The 24,966-nt window shown below is 25.6% G+C and overlaps 3 protein-coding genes across 6 annotated transcripts; 2 read left to right on the forward strand and 1 right to left on the reverse strand.

Moving 5' to 3' along the window:
* The first annotated feature begins 1,876 nt into the window (after positions 1-1,876).
* LOC724779 (protein artichoke) lies at positions 1,877-11,850 on the forward strand. Of its 2 annotated transcripts, XM_026439393.1 has the most exons (4): positions 1,877-2,036; positions 2,700-3,029; positions 6,220-6,613; positions 8,177-11,850. In XM_026439393.1, exons 3-4 carry the CDS (start codon positions 6,237-6,239, stop codon positions 9,813-9,815), a joined length of 2,016 nt encoding a protein of 671 aa, XP_026295178.1. In that variant the 5' UTR covers positions 1,877-2,036; positions 2,700-3,029; positions 6,220-6,236; the 3' UTR covers positions 9,816-11,850. The 2 variants fall into 2 exon arrangements, with proteins under 2 accessions (XP_026295178.1, XP_016766933.1); XM_016911444.2 differs by lacking the exon at positions 2,700-3,029 and having other exon boundaries at positions 1,921-2,036.
* A 2,083-nt stretch (positions 11,851-13,933) lies between these two features.
* Positions 13,934-19,179, forward strand: LOC551744 (phospholipase ABHD3). Of its 2 annotated transcripts, none has more exons than XM_624131.6 (7): positions 13,934-14,681; positions 17,217-17,386; positions 17,619-17,829; positions 17,987-18,099; positions 18,241-18,478; positions 18,579-18,744; positions 18,877-19,179. In XM_624131.6, the coding sequence occupies exons 1-7, from the start codon at positions 14,580-14,582 to the stop codon at positions 19,056-19,058; spliced, it is 1,182 nt and encodes a 393-aa protein (XP_624134.1). In that variant the 5' UTR covers positions 13,934-14,579; the 3' UTR covers positions 19,059-19,179. The 2 variants fall into 2 exon arrangements, with proteins under 2 accessions (XP_624134.1, XP_006566850.1); XM_006566787.3 differs by lacking the exon at positions 13,934-14,681 and adding an exon at positions 15,684-15,851.
* A 1,224-nt stretch (positions 19,180-20,403) lies between these two features.
* Positions 20,404-24,597, reverse strand: LOC411896 (prolyl endopeptidase). Of its 2 annotated transcripts, none has more exons than XM_006566797.3 (13): positions 24,556-24,597; positions 23,767-23,880; positions 23,349-23,572; positions 23,102-23,289; positions 22,788-23,013; positions 22,490-22,649; positions 22,214-22,414; positions 21,948-22,130; positions 21,706-21,819; positions 21,471-21,619; positions 21,186-21,398; positions 20,780-21,104; positions 20,404-20,695 (listed from the first exon to the last, which is right to left on the reverse strand). In XM_006566797.3, exons 1-13 carry the CDS (start codon positions 24,580-24,582, stop codon positions 20,630-20,632), a joined length of 2,190 nt encoding a protein of 729 aa, XP_006566860.2. In that variant the 5' UTR covers positions 24,583-24,597; the 3' UTR covers positions 20,404-20,629. The 2 variants fall into 2 exon arrangements, with proteins under 2 accessions (XP_006566860.2, XP_395364.3); XM_395364.6 differs by lacking the exon at positions 24,556-24,597 and adding an exon at positions 23,955-24,089.
* Between the last annotated feature and the right edge of the window lie 369 nt (positions 24,598-24,966).

Below are 24,966 nucleotides of genomic sequence, written 5' to 3' on the forward strand. Positions count from 1 at the left end.
TAAATCGATAAAGTTATCGTTTATTTTCTTGTTATCATTATAATTTTATTTTAATTTTATTTTAATTAATTAAATAAGTTATATGCTTTAATTAAATTTTGAAATAACTTTACATAAAACTATAATACTTTATAATAATTTTACTTGAAATCAAAATATTAGAAATATAATGAATTATTTTAGATTTGTCAATTAAATAAATGATAGAAAAAAATAATTAAAAGTGATATTTTAAAATTTGTAAAATTATTTTCCAAACAATAGTAAAATAAAAATAATAATAAACAAAAATATATAAAAATGGAGATAGAAAAAATTAACAATATAAATTAAAAGTTTGACTACGTGAAGATAAATATATATTAATTTTTAATTCTGATGATTCGATAAACAAGGTCAGAAGTTAATGAAATGATTTTAACCTCTGATAATTATATTGGCACATTAAAAATAAACTATGTAATAACGCAATATCGAATAAAATAAATATGAAGATCATAAACATATAAAGATATTATGTGTATATAATTCTTATATATATTCAAACATAATGATGCATGAAATACCAAATAAAACTAGATATATTATTGTTTATACATTTTTAATTCATTAGTGTGTACGCTTAATACGCCAAGAAATTCCATTTAAAGTTATATTTAAATTTCTTTTAAATGAATCGCACATACAATTTTTTTCTTATTTATCTACCGTTCACGAAATAAATTTAATTTATTAAAGATAAATAGAAAATTTTATATAATTATACTATAATAAATTTTTATATGTAATAACAGTAATGGTACTTTTTTAAATTTTTATAAGAAATTAAATAATACGAATTAATAATATAAATAATTAATATTAATTATTAGTAAATAATTATTATATTTCTAATGTTCTAACAAAAAAAATCTAATCTTTGAATGTTGTTTATAATTTAATTGCGTACGATTAATTGCATAATTAAGAAATTATATATCATTGAAATTACTTAATGTCTTCATAATCTTTTCAACGTTCGAAAAATGAAATCAACACCACGATATGCATGTTCCAAGAGGAAAATTAATCTTAGGCGATAATTCAAAGCCACGTTATCGAGAAACCTAATGTCAATTGCAAAGTTAATCGATGCTCTCTCTCTCTCTCTCTCATTCACCGTAGAGATACGAATGGGGCTGGCAGGTCGTTGTTCCTAGTCAAGATCATGAGATCCCCATTCCCGACATTTCGCAATGCTGGCGTAATGCCTGATCTCCGCTTCCAATTCTGCCGAATGCAATTCTTCAGAATTCGACGTGCTGCACTCATCACTCAATCACGCATTGACTACGTGAATAAACGCTTTCAGACGTACGAGTGACACGTACCATATCCAAGCCATATCGATTTCCCATTGTCCTCTATAGGCATCTAATGCGTATACCTTTGTCGTATTATGACAATTGATGCAAAAATATTACACTAATGCAATTAGCATAATAATTGATAAATGAGAATTACACGTAAATTGTATCACAACTTTTTATAATTATTTCCTAAGGAAAAAAAAATAATTTAATTTAATATTATTTAATATTATTCATATTATTATTATGAAAAGTTTTTTTAATAATCTTTAGTCGATATTTGAATGATTCTATCTTTCAGTTTAATCCTAACCTAATTTTATACATCTTGAATATGTATCTATGTGCAATATAAATAATACAAAAAAAAAAGGCTTAATTTATCGCTTAGTAAATTACGTTTTAACTTGTGTGAAATAATATTTGCTAAATGATTCGTATTCAGAAAAAAAGTCATAGATAAAAATATCACCTTAGCTTATTCAATTCAGTTATAAAGTCCAAGACAATAATCTTCAATTCAAATTTTGCTGGACGATTGAAAGTAATAGAACGCATGCGCATATTGTGTCACCGGTATCCACTTCATGTTGTAATCATTATCCCTCAGAATTCAGTGTTAAATATATAATAGATTAAAAAGTGATAAAATAACAACGATTATATAAAGCAGGAAGAATTAGCAAGGTATGAATCTAATATCTTTACATATATATCTGCATATATATAATTTTATGTGATAAACATTACTCAAGTGCAAAATAGATGAGATTAATCGATTCATTTATTTTTCAATATTTGTTATTGTTTTTGTAATCATTTATCACATATATTTAAATCGCTTAATATCGTTTATTGACTTACAATAATTTTTAATATATTTATGTAAAATATAATTTAAATAGATATGTAGTGAATAATCAATAAACACGTGTCGAATATGATTGCATAATAAAATATATAGGATATTAAAAATTATTTAAAATAAAGATATAAAAAATTCATTAATTTTTATGAATTTAAAAATAAATATTTATAAGAATTAATATAGTAAATAAATTTAACATGTTTTTAAAAAGGGTTAGTTAAAGTGCGCATGCGTTTAACATGTGTATAATTTCGAGGTTCATGTGGTGAATTTCTTTTCTCGAATAAGAATTATATATTAATCGTGATTTGACAACATATCATATGAAATAATGGTGAATTGTGAAACTGCTAACAAATTAAATGTTCAACAGTGAAAAAAAAATAAAGTTTTTCTCAACTGATAAACTATACATCTCAGTCTAGGAGGTTAGAAAATGTCTCATCCAAAGCATAAGAGTTTTGTTTACTTTTTACTCACAGATAATAGAGACGTAATATATAACAAGGAGGGGTGAAATACAGTATATATGTATGCATATATTCATATGTGAAAGGGAAAAGGAGGGAGGGAAACACATAACACCCCGAGAAGAGGCGCATTGCAAGACTAATACGACGCAGAAAGAACGAGAGTGCGCGTCAGTAGGTTTTACCCTGACCTCGGTCAGACAGACATGGTTTAATTTAACCGGATCTCTGCAAACTCACAGTTCAATCTATCTTTGCCCACTGGCACGTTCAAATCCTCGCGACGTTCGCGATTTAACCTCACTCTTTATTGGAAGAAAGAAAGGATAAGCTGTTTTTCCGGTATGTAAAGTGTATTTTCAATTCATAAGTCAAATTCTAAATATGATTACATGAATAATTATATTGCAACATATACCAACTGATTGAATAGTACTGAGAAAAAAGGAAATGAATCGTTAAAATTTTACATAATAATCGTAATTATTCATATTTCGTTAAATACTCACTGATAGATTTTTAAAATTCAATGTTTATGAAACATATATAATATTATTCAACAATAATAATTACTATATGTCGATAATACATTTTTTAATAATAATAATTTTTAAAAAACATAAAATTTATATTTATTTTTATGAACTTGAAAGAAAATTTAATATATACCTATATTATTTTATAATATATGTGATTCATTTTTGTTTAAAATGCTAGTGTTAAAACTTATATTTATTTTTAAAAAGGAAAAAGAAAATTAAAGTATTAATTTAAAATGATACTAATAAAAGTTTATTTTTTATAAAAAAATAATACTGTTTATTTTCAATTTATATATATGCTATATTTAGTTCTATATTTACTTTATTTATTAGCTTATATTATATCAGTTAAAATATAAAAATTTAATGTATCAAAAAACTATCTTGTAAATATAGTTATTATTCATAATAATTCATAAATAAATTAATTTAAATTTGAAAAATATTATATTTAAATTTTATATTTTTTAATTAAAGTTGAAACTATTTAAATTATATTTAAAAAGACAATCTTTTCTACAATAATAAACTTTTAAATTTTATTATTTAATAATGATTAAATATTATTTTATGAAAAAAATGCACCTAGTTTAAATAACAATCAAAATAATTGAAACAGGAAGTTACGTCGCAACGTTTTATATAAGCGTGACTCATGAGAAGAGTTTAAAAAATGCAAATGTGACAAGCAATATACCTTCATGTTCAATATCATGTTTGGTTATGATACGTATCGTTACTACATTGTCGCTGTTTCTCTAATTTCCATTTGCGATAAAAAATCCTAATAGAAAAAAATTAATTAAAACTGTCGATTCTCTGAGAAGAGAAAAATCAAATCAATTCGATTAAGCAAAGGAATCAGATTTTTTTCAAATTTCATTTAAGAGTATTATCCTTTCTTCAATATTTGAAAATCCTAAGTGCAAATGGGAAAATACATATATAAAAGAGATGATACTTGCAAAAAATATGAATCTCTTGCATAAAAATTGAAATGCAAATGATTCAATTTTTCACGTATCATTTCGATCGTCGTGTGAAAAAAGGAAAAATGTTCTTGGCTCAGATGAAATTCAAAAACGAAAGATCCATGGCGCCAAAAGCTAGACGACAACGAGAAATACAAGGAAGAATCAAAAAACGAAAACATACTTCCTCGTATATCCTCCATTCTTTTTTATTTTTTTGGAAGTATAGTAATAACCGAAAGCAAATATATGTGGAAACATAAAAGACCAGTAGAGCGTGATACGCGTAGCATTCTGGCGGAAAGTCTTCCTCTCTGTTTCCTCTGTGAAGTTGACTACTAGCCAGAGGCGTCGCCACCTTTCTTTGTATGTAGTTATTTCTCGTTGGCCAACATGGAAACTTTCAAATATTATTCATCGCTATAATGAAGATAATTATGCTTGGAATTTAATACGTAGAAATTACCTACGTCAGGCGAGCATGTTTAATTAACGAAGCGATAATAATGAATGGAAATGTATATATATATATATATATATATATATATGTATATGTACGTTTAATATATGTTTAATAATATTGTGACGAATATATATGCAATTTGTCTTTCATAATAATATTTTCATTATATTTTTGTTGTTGAATCAATATGACTTAAACTATATATATATATATATATATATCTATATAAATATTTTGTCGATGATTTTTTAAAGATTTCATTTTTTTTTTCGTCATTTTGATAATCGCTACTTACCGATAGAAGAATAGCATACCAATTAAATCATGTCTGGAGTAAGGAATAACTGCAGTTACCAACGAATTTTAACGAATAATTGTTCAGTGAACGAGGACTTTTTCAATGCATCTTTTTTTTTTTTATTGTTGAAAAAAGAGGAGGTGAAAACAACAAGAAAGCCTAGTGAAGAGTGCTTTACAGAAACGATTAACGATTCTGGCTCAACGACCTGTAGCGCCGTGCATTGTTGCTTGAAATTACCGACCGCCAATTGTGAAGTCCGTTCCTAACTGACAATTGCTCCACTTGCTTTAAACCATTAGTCCTCGCCAGTTATCTTGTTGGTAATACACTACAGTGAACATCGTCGTCGTAACTGGTTAAACTAAATCTCGACAGCGGTAGCGACGATTTCTCTCCTTTTCTTTAACACTATTCATTCGTAATTTGTATATGTATATATTGTACATGATAAGAAAGTTTAAATGATTATTGCGTGAGATCTTTTATCCATTAAATACATATTAGTATTATTTAATGTTTACAGATTTAATATTTGATCAAATTAAGGAAGTCACACATATTTTATTGAGATTTTAAAAATATTGTGTACAACTACTTCTATATCATAGATACGTATATATTTATAAAAATATAATTTCTCTTAGATATAATATAAATTTAAAATAAATTAACATTAAGTTATCGAACTTTCTTCAAATTAAAAAATTAAATCTTTTTTATGAATTAAATTTATTTCGAAAAATAAAGAAGTTTAGATTTTTAGAATTTTAGAATTTTTTAGAACGAACTGCATGTGATATATTACAATGATACATTTCAAGAATTTATAAATTTATAAATTTTATATTAAATGAAAAGAAATCAATTAATCATTTTTGAATGAAAATTCTTATTAAAACATCCATTATTCATAATATATCATTAAAAATTCTCCTCTCAATTCACGTGATTCCTTTATCAAGTTAATTATTATGGGAATCATTCATGATTAGCACTGGACTTCCCAATGATGCTATACGGTCATTGATCTGACCGAATTAATTAGAGGTTATCTATAATATACATATATACACATATATACATGAAACTTTATTCTCTTCTCATCGGTCAAAATATAAAATATCGTTTCACATATATTGTGTAAAAAATTATGAATATAATATAAAAAATAAAAAAAATAACTATTTTATAATTAATAATAAACTATACTATAATTGAATTTTTATAATTCTTACAATTATTTTCATGTTTACAGATATCTCAGTATTTAAGATGTTAGGGCTACTTTTATTAGTAGCCATTCTTGGTACATCAACATTTGCCTACAATGGCGAACTGGTGGAACAAGAATGTCCCATGGACTGTCATTGTCATTATTTCCGTGTCAATTGGGTGACCGATTGTTCTGAAAGCAACTTGACGAGCATCCCGATTGACGAGCTTAGTCCAAATGTCTACGTTCTAGATATGAATGGTAACAACATCGCACAGGTTGCTCCATTTCCACATTCGATCAAGCTAAGACGTCTCCAGATGGCACATAATCGATTGACCGAACTCAAGTATAAGTCATTCGCCGGATTAACTTATTTATTGGAAGCGGATTTTTCCTCAAATGCTATCAGTCATGTTGATCCCGAAACGTTTAGGTAAGAGAAATTTTCAGATTCATTCTTTATGGATATCTTCTACATGCACATGTAAATAAAAGTCATTGCACTGTTTATTTATATAATAAAAAAAAAGTAGAGATAAATGATTCGTAGAAATAATTTACATTCTTTATTTCTATACTTTCATATAGCAAAAACTTTAATTTTCTAAATTGATTACATTAATTTAAGAAAATCTGTTTGGAGTGTTACAATTAAAATTAGAGCAAATAGAAATTGTAATTGTATATTTTAACAAAATCTATAATATTTTTATTTAAAATAAAACATACATTTTATAAAAATAATTGTATTAATTAATTAAAAAATAATATATAATTATAAATTATAAATATATTTAATTTTGACAATTTTCTATCATTTTAATAATTTTCAATTTACTTTTTGAAAATACGATCAGGAAATTTTGTTTATTGATTTTATTTTCAAATAGAATTTATTGAAACATTGGTCAAACTTTTAGAAATCTACAAATTTATTATTTTTAAATTTAATTCACAGTCCTTAACATATTTTTAATTTGAGAATTTCTGTTTATTTATTTGATAAATTTTAGATATTTTAATAATAATAAAATAATTTATAATTTTTCATATTTCGTCGAAATTAATAATTTATTTTCATATTTATTATTTCTGTAAATATAAAAAATATTCGAATAAATATAGAAATATATTTTGGGCATTCATATTAATTTTTGTATTTTTCAAAGAAATATTGAAATATCATGCAATAATAAATAGCAGAATTTATTTTGAACTTCAAAGAGAAACATGGTTAAATTATAAATAATTTCTAGACAGAAAAATAAATTCTTTTTATTTACAAAATGAAAAATTGCATGAATATTTAAAACACTTTATAATAAAAAAAAACTCTGAATTGATTTTCTTAAATTTAAAATGCTAATATACCTCCTAAGTTTTTCAGAAAATTTTAATCTTCCATATAGGTAAATAGGTATTAACAAAAAAAAAATATATATCTGATTTTACAATATTACTTTGAATATCGTTTCACGTAATTCGCTTCTGATCAGTGGATGTTATCCTAACAATGCTACTTATGCTACGCGATAAGTAAGTAGTACAAACTATAAAATCCAGTAGATATCATTAAAATCCAATTAAGCAATCCAATTAATGTAGTAAAAAAAATAGATATACTTTTACACACCAATCAAACAATAATTTAAAATCACTTATAATAATTCATTAAATTAATTACATTTTTATTAAGCTTTTAAAAAAGCATTTCTTCTATGTTCAGCACCGTAGAAAAATTTTGCTCTTAAAACGATCCAAATTATTTCAATTTATTTCATTTGCACGTTCTTTATTATCAGCTTCTCACAAACTTTGGCTACTTTGTGCTTCGATATATTATAAATTAAAAAAGGAGGTAATATTACAAAGAAATTTTAATTACAGCAGAAAGAGAAAAAAATAAAAATTAGATAATATAAAAAAAATTATCTACCCATACAACACATATCTTCGTGAGCGCATTGCTATAATCACGGACTTAATACTTCAACAGGGACAGTCCTGGTCTAATTACGCTGGAACTTCAAAACAACCCTTTGGAAGAGGTTAAGGGTCACTTCTTAAAATGTCGCACCTTGCTCTACCTCGACTTGAACTCGTGCGGTATACGCCATCTGAACACCCAATTCTTCCACAATACGACGAATCTAAATAAACTCGACTTGTCCCACAATCCACTTGGACAAATTAAACCGGGCCCGTTCGACCACCTCGCCAATTTGGAATATCTGAAGCTGAACGCTTGCAACTTGACTCACATTTCGTCGATCGCGTTTGCCCATTTGGAAAATCTTCGGGAGCTCGAGATGGCGGAAAATGACTTGCGCACGTTAAGTTGGACGAGCGTGTTAGCGCCTTTGGTCCGATTAGAATATTTGAACATCAGAAAAACCGGGATCACCAATCTGCCAGGCGATGCGTTCGCGCAGAACTTGTATCTCAGACAATTGGTCCTTGCTGACAACGAATTGTGGCACTTGGACGTTGGAAATACGTTGGGTCACAACCTGCACAGCCTTCAATCGTTGGATCTGTCTAATTGCAATCTGCAAGACCGGCTTTCGGAAGAGGCTTTCAAAAACGCTAGTAAACTGCGCGTGTTGAACTTGAGCGGCAATCCAATGTTCGCCGCTGACTTGACGGTTGTTCTGCGCCATTTGCCGAAACTTCACAAACTTTCGCTGAGCAACTGCAGCCTGCAACGTCTGCCAAACGCTTTCCATATTTTCAAACATTTGGAAGAATTGGACATCTCGCATAACCCTTTGACAAACGCGTTCGTCAGTTTGCTAAACCCGTTGGAATCGTTGGAATATCTGGACATGTCTTACTGCAACCTTGGCTACGTTGGCAACAACACATTTGCTCACATGACTTTCCTGAAGAAACTCATCTTATCCGGGAACAAATTGCACACGCTTGAAGAAGGATTGTTCGCTAACCTGACGCGATTGGAGAGTCTGGAATTGAACAACTGCGATCTGAAGACTCCCATTGATCCCAAGGTGTTCGGTGATCGCCTCACCACCGACATCATCGAGCTCAAACTCAGTGGAAATTCTTTAGAGGTACCCGACGATGGCCCCCTCTTACCTACCCAACTGTCCAATCTCGAAATCCTCGACCTGAGCAACTGCAATCTGACCCATCTGAACGAAAATCTCTTCACCACGACGAAAAACCTGACCCAATTAAATCTGTCCAGCAACACTATTTCCGGGACAGAGAATCTAGCCTGTCTGAAGAAGTTACGGATGCTCGAGCATCTTGATCTGAGCAACAACAGTCTGTCGACTGTCAACCGGCGTGTTTTCAAGTTCAATTCCCGTTTGTTGTCCGTCAACTTGCTTGGCAATCCGTTCGTTTGCAACTGCTTCATCACGGATATGTGGGACTGGGCTGTCCAAGTGAAGAACGATCTGCACGTGTTGGTGGGCAGTCAACCGGCTAATTTCGAAACCGGCGCAGCGAAATTGAGAAAGAGCCTGTCCTGCACCTACGACGACGACACTTATCGCCAGATCGAGCAAGCTCGCGCTAGCGGTGATCGTCCATCGAGGAAAGGTGACTTGTCCCGCACCCGTACCTGGGCGAAATACGTTCGCGAGTCGAACTGCGGCCGCAGTTTATGATACACAGCGAACAAATTTCAACATCCGATACTGAATTTCTTTTACGAGAAGACACACAGCAGAAGACGAAGAAGCGAGTTGTAACTTGTATGTTGAAACTGCAAGGCGTATGCAATTATACTATACACATTTACACGTGTACATATATATATATATATATATATATAATTATGCGCCATGTTGTTAAGTAAGACTTATCTATTCCCCGAACGAAGCCAAAAAAACGTCCCTTTTACTTCTACGAGGCATATGACTTTATTTTTCTAGCTGGTTTCAATAGGATTAAGATGTATCGCATGTAAGGCGCATGTATCGAACATGTTGAAAAATTTTTATATACGCGGAGATAACTTGACCTAGCGTTACATTTCGTTTGAATGGAATCTATGTATTTTGTGTATTTTCGCGCATTGTCATCCTCGTAAAATCAGGAGATGGTGATCGATCGTTCTTTCAGATTGGAACGATGACCATCTTCGAGGAGTTCTTCCACAGTTTGAGGGGAAACGTATTTATACGCTTCGGGACGTTGTACTTGTATTTCTTGTCGAGGAGCGGGGCAATACGTCCAATGTCGGTTGGACGATGATTAATGTAATGCGAGGGGTGATAAAGGAAAAAATATTTATCGATCGTCGGAACAACGGGAGGTTTCTCGAATTATCAATCACCCTTTTACTTCGAGTCTCTTTTGTGTTTCGCTTCTTCTTTTTTTTTTTTCTTCTTTTCGCACATTGATACGAGAATTAATGATCGAAATGTAGAGACCACTCGTCGTTGTTCCGTTGATGACAACAATGGTGCCGTGTTTTTTAATTAATTTCGCTCGAATCAATCGTGTCATTCGCTTTACATTCGCGTCTTACATGAATAATGGAAATTGAGTCGAATCAATTAATTACGTTAAAAATGGTAACAAGAAAGATTGTTCAATTAAATAATGCGCGTTAAATCAAAAAACAAATAACTCGTGATAAAATGAGGAAATTCTTGGAAGAAGTTTAATCTTTGAAGCATTGAAATCGAACATAGATTCTATTTAAGCATTAATGAATAATATGAAATCGTCGTCAATTATCTTCGCGCAATTGCGTGGGTAATTAATACAAGATTTTTGCACGCTCGTAAATACTTTTCTATCTGTTATTTTTATGTTATTATATGCGAGCATGTTACGTAAATGGGTATGGATATCGCCAGATATGTTATTTCCATTTAAAAAAATATTCAGTTGTTCAAATTATTATCCTTCAACTGAATTGTAATTGATATTGATCATATTATTTCTTTTTTAAACGAATTGAAATAATTCATAATTTGTTAACACAGTTCCACTTATAACTTCTAATCTTATAATTTGTCGTTTATAATTTAAATTCTTTTCTTTTTTTTGTATTAATAATTAAATAATTAATAATTTAATAATTTAATCTAATTCTGTTTTGTTCTATTAATTGAGGATCAATTGATTTCATAAGATTTATCATTTGTTCTTTTATTATTATTGTTAATAGTATATTAGTTTAAATTAGTTTCATTTTTGTTGTTCTTTATAGTATATTTATTAAGTTCAATACTTGAGTGTATTTAGATTATTTTAGATTATAATTATCAAGAATGATATTATGTTTTTTCAATTGTTATTAGTTTGCAGTTACGTTAAAAAACATTTGTCTTCTTTTAAAGTTGATTTTCGTTTATGTATTCTTCTATATTTTTCTTTTGTAATTATTTGCTATATTCTTGTTTGAACCATGAAGTGTTCTCTGGCGGTGTTCATATATAAATATAAAATACTCTTAAAAAAACTTTGATTCTCATTCCTAATTCTTTCTTTTCTTTGAAAATTTAACAGAGACAATTTAAATCTAATTTACATATTTTATTAAATTATAAAACAATGAATATGTAAATCAGATTTTTAATCACGAGTTCACATAAAAACAAACATGAATAAAATCAGATGCCGAGACGATTTCACTATATTTATGAAATGTATAAGACTGTATTTAATAAAGAAATCATTTTCTTGGTACATGATTGTCTTTCTTTTTTTTATTTCTCACATATATTATACGTAGAGTATTACAATTTAAACTAATAATTTATTTCTTTTTGAAAATTGAATATAATTTCAAGTTTATGACAAATATTTCTATGTTTTTTATCTTAATAACTTTTTATCGATACTATAATTACCTGATAATTATTGATGTGAAAATTGATCATACGTACTTATATAACATGTATGTCATGAACCTATTTTATCTCTAATTATATTTGACATTCCTAAGTGTCATTAGAATATTTTTAAACAATTTTGAAACAGAAAAAATAAAAAAAAAAATTTTGCTTCTCGCATATGTTTTTAATATAATGCTTATAATAATAAAATGTATAAAAAAAAAGACGGCAATAACAAAAAACAAACATTACAGTTTTTATTTATTCTATATCTATCTTTGCCAATTTCTAAATTAAAATTTGTTAAAAAGATTTCTGTTACTTTTGCTGCATAGATTTTATTATAATAAAAATTATATTTATATTTCGTTTCGTTTCACAATTCGTAATATTTTTTTTTTTTTTTTTGCTAACAAGTGATGATTAAATTATGATACGATCTATATGATATAAAATTATTATACCTTGACGATAATAAAGTATAGATAATAGTAAATTACTGAAGTGTTTCTGCCAATTATCAGCAAAATTAGTTGGATATTTTGAAAAGTGATAAATATATGGATAATAATTAAAAAAAATAAATATAAAAAATTAATTTTCATTTGCAATTTCTATATTTTATATTTACAATTTACAATGTATATTTTTATATTTTTTTTTTTGAATAATCAAAATATAAACTCTTAATACTAATTTAAAAAATATAAAAATATAATAATATTAAAAATTTTAAATAAAATAAAAATAATTTACCAATTGATTGATAAAAATTTATTGATTAAAGATTTTCTATATAATTACCTGTTTTTGATAATTAAAGTATGATATTTTATATTTATTTATATTAATAATTATCAGATCATTAAAATAATTATTTTTCTCCGCCATATTTAAAATCAAAATCGAATAATTAATTAATCATCTTTATGAAATAAAATTATTCAGGTATGTAAACTTACATAATGAATTATTGCATGGAAATTAATTAAATTATTCACAAATTGATCATATCTTTATTGCACTTTTATATATTTCTCTCATGTTTGCAATATTATAAGCTTTATTTCTCATTTCTCCAATCGATCATAATGATAATGATATTTTATCACACAACAAATGAAAAACTTTTTATAATAATTTTTTCTGATCTTTTATCTTTTCAAAAAAGAATGGTTTCTTATATATAAATACATATATAATGATATTACATATATGATAAAATTTCATGTTTAATTATTAATTTTCTTTAATTATTGATTGTTTTATTTTCTTATTAATTATTTGCTATTATATTCTGAATTCTATTTTCATAAAATACTCTTTTTTAGAACAAATGGAAATAAATTTATAACCTGAAATTATAACCTGAATAATATATATACATAATTATATCATCTATATCATTAACCACAATTAGTAGATCTATATTCTATATTTGTTGTGTTTTGATTAAAGAAATAGAGTATTACATATTTTATTAAATATATACATTATTACATTTATTATATAATATATTTGAAGCAATAAAATATGCTTCAAATATATTATAATATTGACATGTAATTTTCAATATTACAACTAAAAAATTTTTAAAAAAATTATATAATTAGAATAAATATACTGTAATTAATTAGTTAATTTCTATTCTATTTTATTTTCTAGTAGTAAAAAAAATAAAATATACAAAATGAATAATAAAAATAAATAAATATAATTAAATTAATTAAAGTTTAAATAGATGATTTCCAATGACTTCCAAATTATAACTCTTATACTATAAAATAGGTATGATTTATTGAAAATAAACGATGTGACATACATAAATGACATGTAGATTATATTCATAAACACTAATACGAGTGAAATATTGCGGCTTCCAGTCACATTTGTTACATATATACAAAGAATTATTATGTTTGGATTGAAATTATGCTTCATATAAAATCATGATAGAACTTTGATTGAAAATGTAGATATAATCGAATCGAATAAAAAAACTATGTTTCTTAACATGTTATTAACATGAAATGATAAAACAACAAATTGCAATATTATAATTATAAATAATTAAAAAGAAAATTGTTTACATATTATTATATTCATTATTTCTAATCTATCAATTGATATATAAAACGTGTAGAATTCACTTTCATTGATAGTGATAATATAAAAGTTCAAATGATCGTATTATGTAATTCCTCGTTACATACTTTGCACACGACTCCCATATTTCTGGACGTGTATACATACAAAATGACGTGACGAGTTACTTCATGAGTGTGGGAGCGGATCCATTGGTGTGCACGTGACTGAATCTTGAATATATGTCTATGTCGTATAGTCGGTGCATGAGTTTGTGGTATTGGTTGGCTGTCTAGTAAGCTAGTTGGCCGTCCAATTATTTAAACATCATTCGCGCAGTCGCGCGAGTCTGTCTCAATGCTTAGCCATCGGTTGTGTAGGTACCGGCATTCAGCAAGTAAAGATTATCAGTACTAGTCAGTGGTCTCCTGATCAGTGATATTGCCTGACGCTGCCTCTGTCAGCAGTCTGTCGGACGTATCGATAGAGTACACGATGTTAAGTATATTTGAACCACTTCTCGACATTCCGGTTGTCTACTACGGGGCGCTGCTGGGCGTTGGATTTTGTATCTACTATCTTTTTGAAGTAGTTAAAGTAAGTACTTAAGTACTTTAAGTACTTACTTTTTCTTTTTTCATCGAATTATTTCTTATGATTTTTATCGCTAATAAATTAGTCTTTTCTGAAAGCAATAAATAAATAAGAAATCATAGTTTAAAAAAAAAAAAAAGAATAAAATTGAAATTAAACGTGTCGTGTTGTTGTTTCAAATATTTTATGAAATTAATATTGATAATATATCGTAAGAAAATAACTTAATAATGTACGTTTTCAACGTTAAAAAAACATACTATTTATTTTACTTTAAAAGAAATATTATGTTTATAAATAATTTTTGAACTGAAAAATGTGAAATTAATTAATTATTACAATTAATTATAATTTCATGATATTGGTAGATTCCCACATGACGATATTTTGTTTTAATTTCAAATCAAATTACATGTGACAATAGTTAACAAAAGCTATTCACAAGTTTTTAACTTTAATTTATTTCAAATTAAATTCAATCATCGCATTTAGTTTAGAGTTACGAATCAAGTATATGACTTGTAATAAAAAAAAGATTTAATTAAAATCACACATGACTGAATCATTTTGATAATCAAATTTGATATAAAGATATCTTTATATTTATTATTTGATTTTACGTTATTTAAATTATTATTTAATTAATAATATAGTTTTAACAATCTTCGTATAAAAAAATTTGTTTATAAATGAAGATATTATAAATTATATAAAACAAAACTAAAAAAATTGATATTTTAATATCATTAATACAAACATTTTCATTATCCATAAAATTTTTAGATTAGATTAGATTAAATTTTAAATATTTCTTATTATTTTTTTTATTATTTGTCATGTTAACATCATTGAATAGATTAAAAAATAATTTTTTTCGGTATATTTAAATATGTTATAATAATTATATTTATATTTGATTGATTTATCTTGAATTAAAGGTATCCAAAGTCGAAAAAATTGTTATTATCGTATTAATAATATATCGGGCCGATATATTATCAGGATTTCCGCGATACGAATACATACTTCGAACTCTCACACGACCCTTCGTACTTCGTACGAGTCACGAGGAGTTGTACGATCTATTAATTTGACCTTAAAACTCCGAGGCACTTGCCCCGACCAATTGTGCACGTATAGTGTACGACGCGCAATGCACGCACACCGGAACAGGTGATATCGTTTACTTTTAGTAAATAAAAAATAATATAGTGTTATAATAATAATAATAATAATAATAATAATAATAAATAATAAACTTTACATATTATATGATTATAATCCTTTTTAAATATAATACTTTTAAATAAAATAAATAATATTTAATTCACTTCCATTCGAAATTAATATAAATATAAAAAATTAATATAATTTTATATAATGTGATATATTGTGTATATAGAAAAGTGAAAAATATATAAAAGATAGATTTCACAAAAAATAAAAAAAAGACAAAAATTATATATAAATAAATCACATTCTTTTAATTACAAAATTATCGATAATGAATTAATCAATATTTGAATGTGTTTGAAAAGCATTTTAAATATTAAATATAATAAACTTTTTTCATTTTTTTTATCTTTATTTTTTAATATTAAGTTCAATGAATGGTATAGAATAGACCAATTTAGATTACAATCAATTACAGAAACATTGTGCTCGTCTACGGACATTATATTGAGCCTTGCAAATACATATAAGGAACATTTATATTTTTTCCTCACTTTATAATTGTTATATATATTAACAAATATTTTAATTTTAATAATTAACAAATTATTGAATTATATATAAATAATGTTCAATAGATAGAAAAAAATTTTAATTAATTCAAACTTAAAATATTTTAAAAATATATTTAATATCAATTATATACAAATGATTCTCAGAAATCAAATTAAAAAATATCTCGTATCATTATTACATATTAATTATTTCTCATAAACAGTTAAAGAAACTTTTTTAAGATATTTCCATTCTTTTTAATCTATTTTGACTCTTATTTTATTTTAATGATATTTAGAAAATATTTAAATAACAGAACACAATAACTTTTTAAAAATTAAATATTATATAAACATTAAATAGAGATAAATAAAAGATACTAAAATAAAACTAGAATGGTATACTTATTTTAATGGATTTTTAAAAAAAATTCTTTTTCATATTTTTACATCACAAATTATTGTGAAATAATTAATATGAATTTAAATAATGAGAGAAAAGAAGGAAAAAGAAAATAATTTACAATTATTCATCACAAATAACTCATTGCGATAATTATGATACATATAAATATTAATTAAATCATATTTATTAAAATCGGTGACGATAATTAAAAACTGAGAATTTATAGAAGAAAAACATTATAAAAATTGAAAGTTAATTATAAATAAATACGTCACTTGAAATTTGATATCCTCTTTAATTCTCTACAACTGTTCAATTTCAATGTTTTTTTCATTAACCCGTTTGTTACGCTAATAAATTGATTAAAATGGGAAAAAATTAAACATCTTTCTACATGATTTTCAGACACCGATGCTGGTATGCGCGAATGGACCATTCCGAGAGTTTCTAGAAAAGCATGTACCTCTGGTGAGGAATAAATTTTGGCCAACGTTATGGTGTTTCGAATCAAGGGCACAGACAGTTATAGCAAGCGTTCTTAGATCTCGAATCTTGCCACCAATTCACTATCGCAGGTTGGTAAGTTTACTTTTAACATTTGTCGATGCAACTTATGCGTCATTGATATTTTTTCCGATTCATTTTTTTGCGCGATGCACAAGTTCGTGCGTCATAGATAATTTTTGAAAAAAGAGTAAAAAATTAAAAATTACGATATAAGCAAATTATAACAAGCATAATTAATTATCTTTAATTATCTTAGATTCGTTTTTTTTAAATTCAATTTAATCGATAATCGTAACGCAGAGAGATTCTGACCTTGTCGGATGGAGGTGAAGTGGCCTTGGATTGGGCAGAAGAGGGATGTTCGGCTGTTTCGCCGATTGTGATTATTTTGCCAGGACTAACTGGCGCAAGTCAAGCGGAATATATCAAGTGCCTTGTCTCATCAGCGAAAAAAGTTGGGATACGATGCGTAATCTTCAATAATAGAGGTTTAGGAGGCGTAGAATTGAAGGTAAAGCAATACTTAATCTTCTGACCTTTTAATAGGCAAGTTATGATCTCAACTTGCAAGATCATTGTCATCCTGAAATATACATTAAATATGAAAAAAAAAAAAACTGAAAGATTTGGAATAAGAAATTTAATCAGATAATCGTGTAAAATTTCAGACTCCACGAACATATTGCGCTGCAAATAGCGACGATTTAACAGAGGTTGTTGACTATGTGAAGAAGATTCATCCCAATGTGCTTCTTGGAGCGACGGGAATCTCGATGGGAGGGTAATAAGAAAATCTTTTTTAAAATTAAATAAATCATACGTATAAATTATTTATTAAAAAAACTATGAAAAATATAATCAATATATGGCATGTGTCATATTGTCATAATAATACTCTTTATCATGTATATATTTTTTTTAGATTAATTTTAGGCAATTATTTAGCACGACAAGGGAAAATAGCCAAAAATAAATTGAAAGGATGTTTCTTGATTTCTGTTCCATGGAACGTATTTGCCGCGACAAAGAGCACAGAGGAGAATTATTTTAACTTGATTTTAAATAAATATTTAGCCTTTTCACTTCGGCAACAAGTAAAACGCTTGCATTATTCCTCGGAAAGTGGAATGTTCGACGTTGATATCGATTCTCTTCTTAAAGTAAGATTTTGATTATTTTTATCGAACTATTAAATTATATAAAAAAAAAAAAAAATACATGTATAATTATATATAAAAATATTTCTCCTCGGTTATTCAGAGTCAAACTGTAAGAGAGTTTGATTCACAATTTACGGTGAAACAATTCGGCTATAAAGATGTAGAGGATTATTATTCCAACGCAACTATACATGACAAATTACATTTGATTGACGTACCATTATTGTGTCTTAGCGCTGCGGACGATCCATTTCAACCAGTTCAAGGTAACTTAATTAATCGACCGATTGCATTAGTTATGCTTATTTTTAAAACGAGTTATTCGAAATAAATTATTCGCGATCATTTCAAATAATTTTATTAATTACATTTTCATCATTCTCATCGTTTATGTTTAGCCATACCGTTGAAGGAAATATCACAAACTAAAAAAATAGCTGTTGTTGTAACATCTCGTGGTGGGCATATTGGTTTCATGGAGGGTATGTGGCCGGTAAAAGAAGAACAATATATGGGTAAATTATTTTCACAGTTTTTTACCGCTCTGTTCACTACTAATTTAGAGCATCAATTATTGTGACGAACTTAATAAACTAAATACCAAATGCATTCACAAATATCAATATCAAATATTTCGTTTACATTCGAGTATTGTATAAAAATTATCACGTGCCGTAATTGAAGATTGAGCATGGAAAAGGCTATAAATAAAATATATTATATTATGATGAAACTGACTCATCTTTTATAATGATAAAACTTTTTTTTATATTTATAAATAATATTTTTATTTATTGAAGATAAAGATATCAGAATTTAGTATATGTAAAATAATTAATTTTTATACATTTTATCAATAAATTAATATCTTAATGAAAAAGTTCTTTTTACATATATAGCTTTTATTACATCCAGTCTTCAATTAATCGTGTTCAGGGTATTGCACATATGTGATTTTATTAGTATTAAGAAATATCAAATTTTCACATCGCTTTTACATTAAAAATTGTTCAATAATTAAATCCTTTGGGACATTGATATTTATAATATAGATTAATAATTTTTTACACATGAATATTATAAAATATGTAGAAATAAAATATATTATATTTATTTTTAATATTATAAGTTTTTATTATTAAATGTTTATGCATATTAATATTCAAATTGAAATAAATAAAAATTTAGTTTCATTTATTTATATTGTATTTATGCAAATTTTGCTTCAAATTATAAAAACTTTATATTTTCTGAAATGTAATTTTATAAAACATAAATCTGCGAAAAGAAAATTGTAAAAAAGAAAAGTTTGTAATCCTAAAGTTCCTAAATATTTTAAAAATTAATATCGAAATTTTATTAATAAATTGTTAATTTTTAAAAAATAAAAATAAACTTCACATTTAAAAATTTCATATTAATTGTGATATTAAAAGCAAAAATATACATATTGTTAAATTTTATATATAGTTTCTGTTATAAACTTTATACATAAATAATATATTGTAATAATATATTGTAATAAAATATTGTAAAGAAAAATATACTGTGGTATTTCAAAATATTTTCCTTTTAAATTTTTTTAATGTTAAACCTATATAGAAAATAAAATGTTAATAATAAAAAATTATTTATGTTTTTTTGTTATTTAATTATTTAATATTTAATAAAAAAAATCTACATAATTAGATATTCATATAATTATTGAATTTTAAAAGACAGTAGAATAAATTGGAAAACATACTTCGTATTTTTCATATATCTTATGAAAAATAGATTATAGTAAATTACATGAATTTTTTATTCCATAGAATAAAAATTTTTCTTATAAAATAATTTACTAAAAAGCATTCTTCTATATTTCATAATATATATAATAATAATGTGAAAATACTTTTCCAATTATAAATATTAAAAATAATCCTGCTTTTTACTGTTTTAGTAAAAATAAAAGTTTTTTTCCGTTTTTTCTCTATTTGACATGTTAATAATATTGTATTATGCGTGTATATTCAACACAAATTAAAGAATGATTGAAGCAGGACAAAATATAAAAAAAAATTTTTATGAAATTTTAATATAATTTATGAATTATATTAAAAGATTTATGCATAGTATCAAATGTAAGAATGTTGATATTCTTAATATATGTTATAATTTGAATTCTAAATCCAATGATTTCACAATAAATGCTAAAATATCTGTACTTTCTTCAATCTAAAATAAAAAATATTCTATAATGACATGAAAATTATATATATAATACAAATTAATTAATTAATATTAATATAATATACTAACCACTTTCATGGTTGGTTTTCCACCACCATGTCCAGCTTTAGTCTCTATTTTAATTAATAAGGGATTCGTTTGTTGTGGTAATTTTCCTAATGTATACTGTAGAGTGGCAATAAGTTTTAGACTATGTAATGGTACTACCCGATCATCGTGATCGGCAGTCAACAATAATGTTGCAGGATACTGTCCATTTTCTGGAACTCTTACATTATGTAATGGGGAATATTTTATAAGATTTTCAAAATGTTTCGAGTCATCTGAACTACCATAATCAGATACCCAAGCAACACCAATAGTAAATTTATGGAAACGTAACATATCCATTACTCTATACAATAAAATATATTTAAAAGGAAAAAATCGAAAAATTTAAATAATTTAAATTTAATAATAATGGAATTTAACTTACCCAACTTGAGCAATTGCAGCACCAAAAAGATCAGGTCTTTGATTTATGCATGCAGCAATTAATAAACCACCATTACTGGCACCTAAAATACTTAATTTTGAAGAAGTAGTATAACCGTTTTCAATCAAATATTCAGCAGCAGTTTGAAAATCATCAAATACATTCTGTTTATTAAAGAATCGTCCACCATTATGCCATTTTTCTCCATATTCTCTGAAATTTTATAAAATTTTATAAAATTTTATATAGAATCATATTTATTACATTAATGTTTGCACGATGTACCCGCCACCACGAATATTTGCCACAGCAAGTACTCCATTTAAATGCTGAACAAAAACCAGCTTTGTAACGCTAAATGTCGGTTGAATGCTCACATTAAAGCCTCCATAACCATATAATAAAGCCGGCATGGAACCATCCAAAACTGCATCCTGTATAATAAAAATTTTATTATTATATTTTATTTATTATAAATATAATAAATTATTAAATATAATAAATTATTAAAAATACTTACATGTTTCATTACTATAAACATTGGAATTTTTGTACCATCTTTACTTGTATAGAATATTTGACTAGTTTTATACAAACTGGGATCAAAGTTTTTTACTTTAATCTCTCTTAATACCTGAAAAAATATTTACACACACACACACATTTATATATATACATATATAAATAATTTATTTTCAATTTTTTAAATATTATATTATATTTATATTTGAATATAATGTTATTTATGAAACAAACACTAACTTGTGGTTCTTCTTCATTTTTCAAATCAACTCTATATATAATACCAGGAATTAAAAATGATTTAAATTGATAAAATATTTCAGAATATTTTTTTTGTCCTGCAAAATTAACTATTGTACCAACATCAAGAGGAAATGTTCTAAGTATATCGCCGCTTTTTAAGCTATGTAATTGTAAAATGTTCTAAAATGTAACATTATTAATATTTTAATTCTATTTTTAATTTGTAAATTATTATATTATTTCTATATTTGAAAGCTCAATACCTTAACATGTTCAATATAACAAGCTACAAATTTATCACCATCAACTGCACATGCCCAATCTAATACATTATCAGGATGTTCTGGTAAAAGATCAACCCACTTTTCTTGTTTATAGTCCAATAAATCTATAGCTATTAATTTATAATTTGGCGCGTTTTTGTTAGTCCGAAATATTGCCTTTGTATCATCATTTGTTACATACTAATTAAAAAAAAAAAGATAAGTAGTAAAAAAAAATTATTATAAACTAAGGTATTTATATTGTATGTCACTAACTTCATAATCAGCTTCAAGTTTATCAACTACTTGAGTTAAGTGTAATTTTTCCCTTATTTTCATCTCTGGCTTTAATTCCGTAAAATAAACTAAATTATCTCTACAATCTTTCACAGGTGTGACAATTAACCATTTTCCACAATCAGAAACTTGTGCACCTCTAATATAAAAATATATATAACAAATGTATTAAATTATATGCAATTAAAAGTATCTTTATAAAATACTCAATATAATTTCATCTATATTATCACTACAATCAATTTTTATTAAAACACATACATAATGAATCACTCACATCCTCCATAAAGGTTCTTCAGGAAATTCAACTACTATAATATCTTCTGACTGAGGTGTACCAATAATATGGTAACACAATTTTTGATCTCGATTACCTTCTGTTTCTGAACCATCAGTTTTACCTTTTTGGTCTGGATAACAACCATAAAAGATTCCACAATTATCATGTGTCCATGTTATTGGAGAAAATTTAACTTTTTCTAAAATCTCTGGATATTTTTCACCTATATATTATATATTATATATTATTTAAATAATGAAATAATAAATATATAAAGTAAAATACATTCTTTTACAATCAAAAAATTGTACCAGTTTCTGTATTCATAAAATGAATGGTACACCAATCAGATCCACTAGCAGATAAACCAAATGCATATATGCTACCATCTTCACTAAATTTACTGATAGTAATTGCAATGGTTCCATCTTCTGATAAAGTATTTGGATCTAAAAATACTCTAGGTTCACTATCCAATGTATCTTGTACATAAAGAACACTGGAAAAGATAATATTTATGTTTAATAATATCAAATATAAATTAATATTTATTATTACCTTTGGTTTTGTAAGCCAGTATTTTTATAGAAATAATATTTATTTCCATATCTAGCAGGACATGAATATTTTGGAAAATCCCATAATTGTTTTAATCGATCATGAATATCTTGACGTGCCTTGCATGAAGTTAAATATGGTGTAGTGATAGAATTTTGAGCATCAACAAATGCTTTAGTTTTTTCAGAATCAGGATCTTCTAACCATCTATATGGATCTTGAACCTAATAAAAATAGTTATAAAATCTTATAAATCATTTTGTTTGTTTTTCTATTTTAAGTTTGTTTTACTTTGATTATTAAATAAAAATACTTTTCATATTACTTGGTTTATAAAAATAAGCTTTTCTTATTATTAAAGAAATATTATTATATATTTAAAAATATTTTATTGAGAAAGCTTATCTATTATTCTAACCTCAATACCATGATAATTATCGATAATACTTTCATCGCGATATGCCTCAGGGTATTGTAATTTTTCCATTTTTTTATTTATATTTATACGTTTTTGTACCGTAGGATCAAACACCTGGATTTTTGAAAATGTAATTGAAATTATGGCGATATTATTTATAAACAATTGTATTAATAAAAAAACTTTACTTTCACAGTCGAAAAAGCCAATGCCCGAACAAATTGAGAATGCTTACTAACTGCGAATTTGAACAAATTCTTATAAAATTTAGTTTGAATTTTATATGAATTTGCAAACATATCAACAATTACAAATAGAGCCATGATATGAATTTTTTTACACGTAATATATACAAAAATATAACTTTATAATATAATATTATACTAAAATATACTTTTCTGACATCTTACACTTAATATTATAATAAATAAAAAATTATACTTTTTATTTTTTATTATTTATCTTTATATAAATAAATTGTAAAAAAATTATTTTTGATAATTATATTTATTCTTAATAATTCATTTATTATAAATAAATTTTATTTATTTTATTTTATTATAAATATTTATATTATAAATATAAATATATTCTAAGTATTTTTCTATCTTATATCTTATGTTATTTAGTATTATATCAAAATATTAATATATTTATATATTATAAAATTATATATTATTAATATATATGAATATATATATATATATATATATATACGTATGTATATATCTGTATATATATATATATAATATTTTTATTATATTTCTAATAAATTTGACAGTGTCTCACGTTTAAATATAGCAATATGTTATGCATAAAGCGCTTATGGTATCTGTTTTGTTCAAAAATTTCAAATCTTATCTCATTCTTTGTAAGAATGTAACAATAATATGAATATAGTTTACATATGAAACTTTTTAGCCAAAATTAAATTATCATTAATTTTTATTTTACCAAGAACAGTTAGATAAAATTTGTAATGTTAAGAAGTTGACATAAAGGAGGTTAAGTGAGTATTCAGAATGAAAAATTTATATCACAGTAATTAAAAATGTCATGTCAATATAATTATAAATGCAATAGTAACGATACATATGATGTGGAAGAGTAGGGGATATATTCTTATCAATTGGCCTTAATTACCTCCTCTTATAGTATACATGTTTACATGTAATTGAGATATAAAAAATATAAAATTTT

This window comes from Apis mellifera, linkage group LG3 (genome assembly GCF_003254395.2).
Source record: "Apis mellifera strain DH4 linkage group LG3, Amel_HAv3.1, whole genome shotgun sequence".
NCBI lineage: Eukaryota > Metazoa > Arthropoda > Insecta > Hymenoptera > Apidae > Apis > Apis mellifera.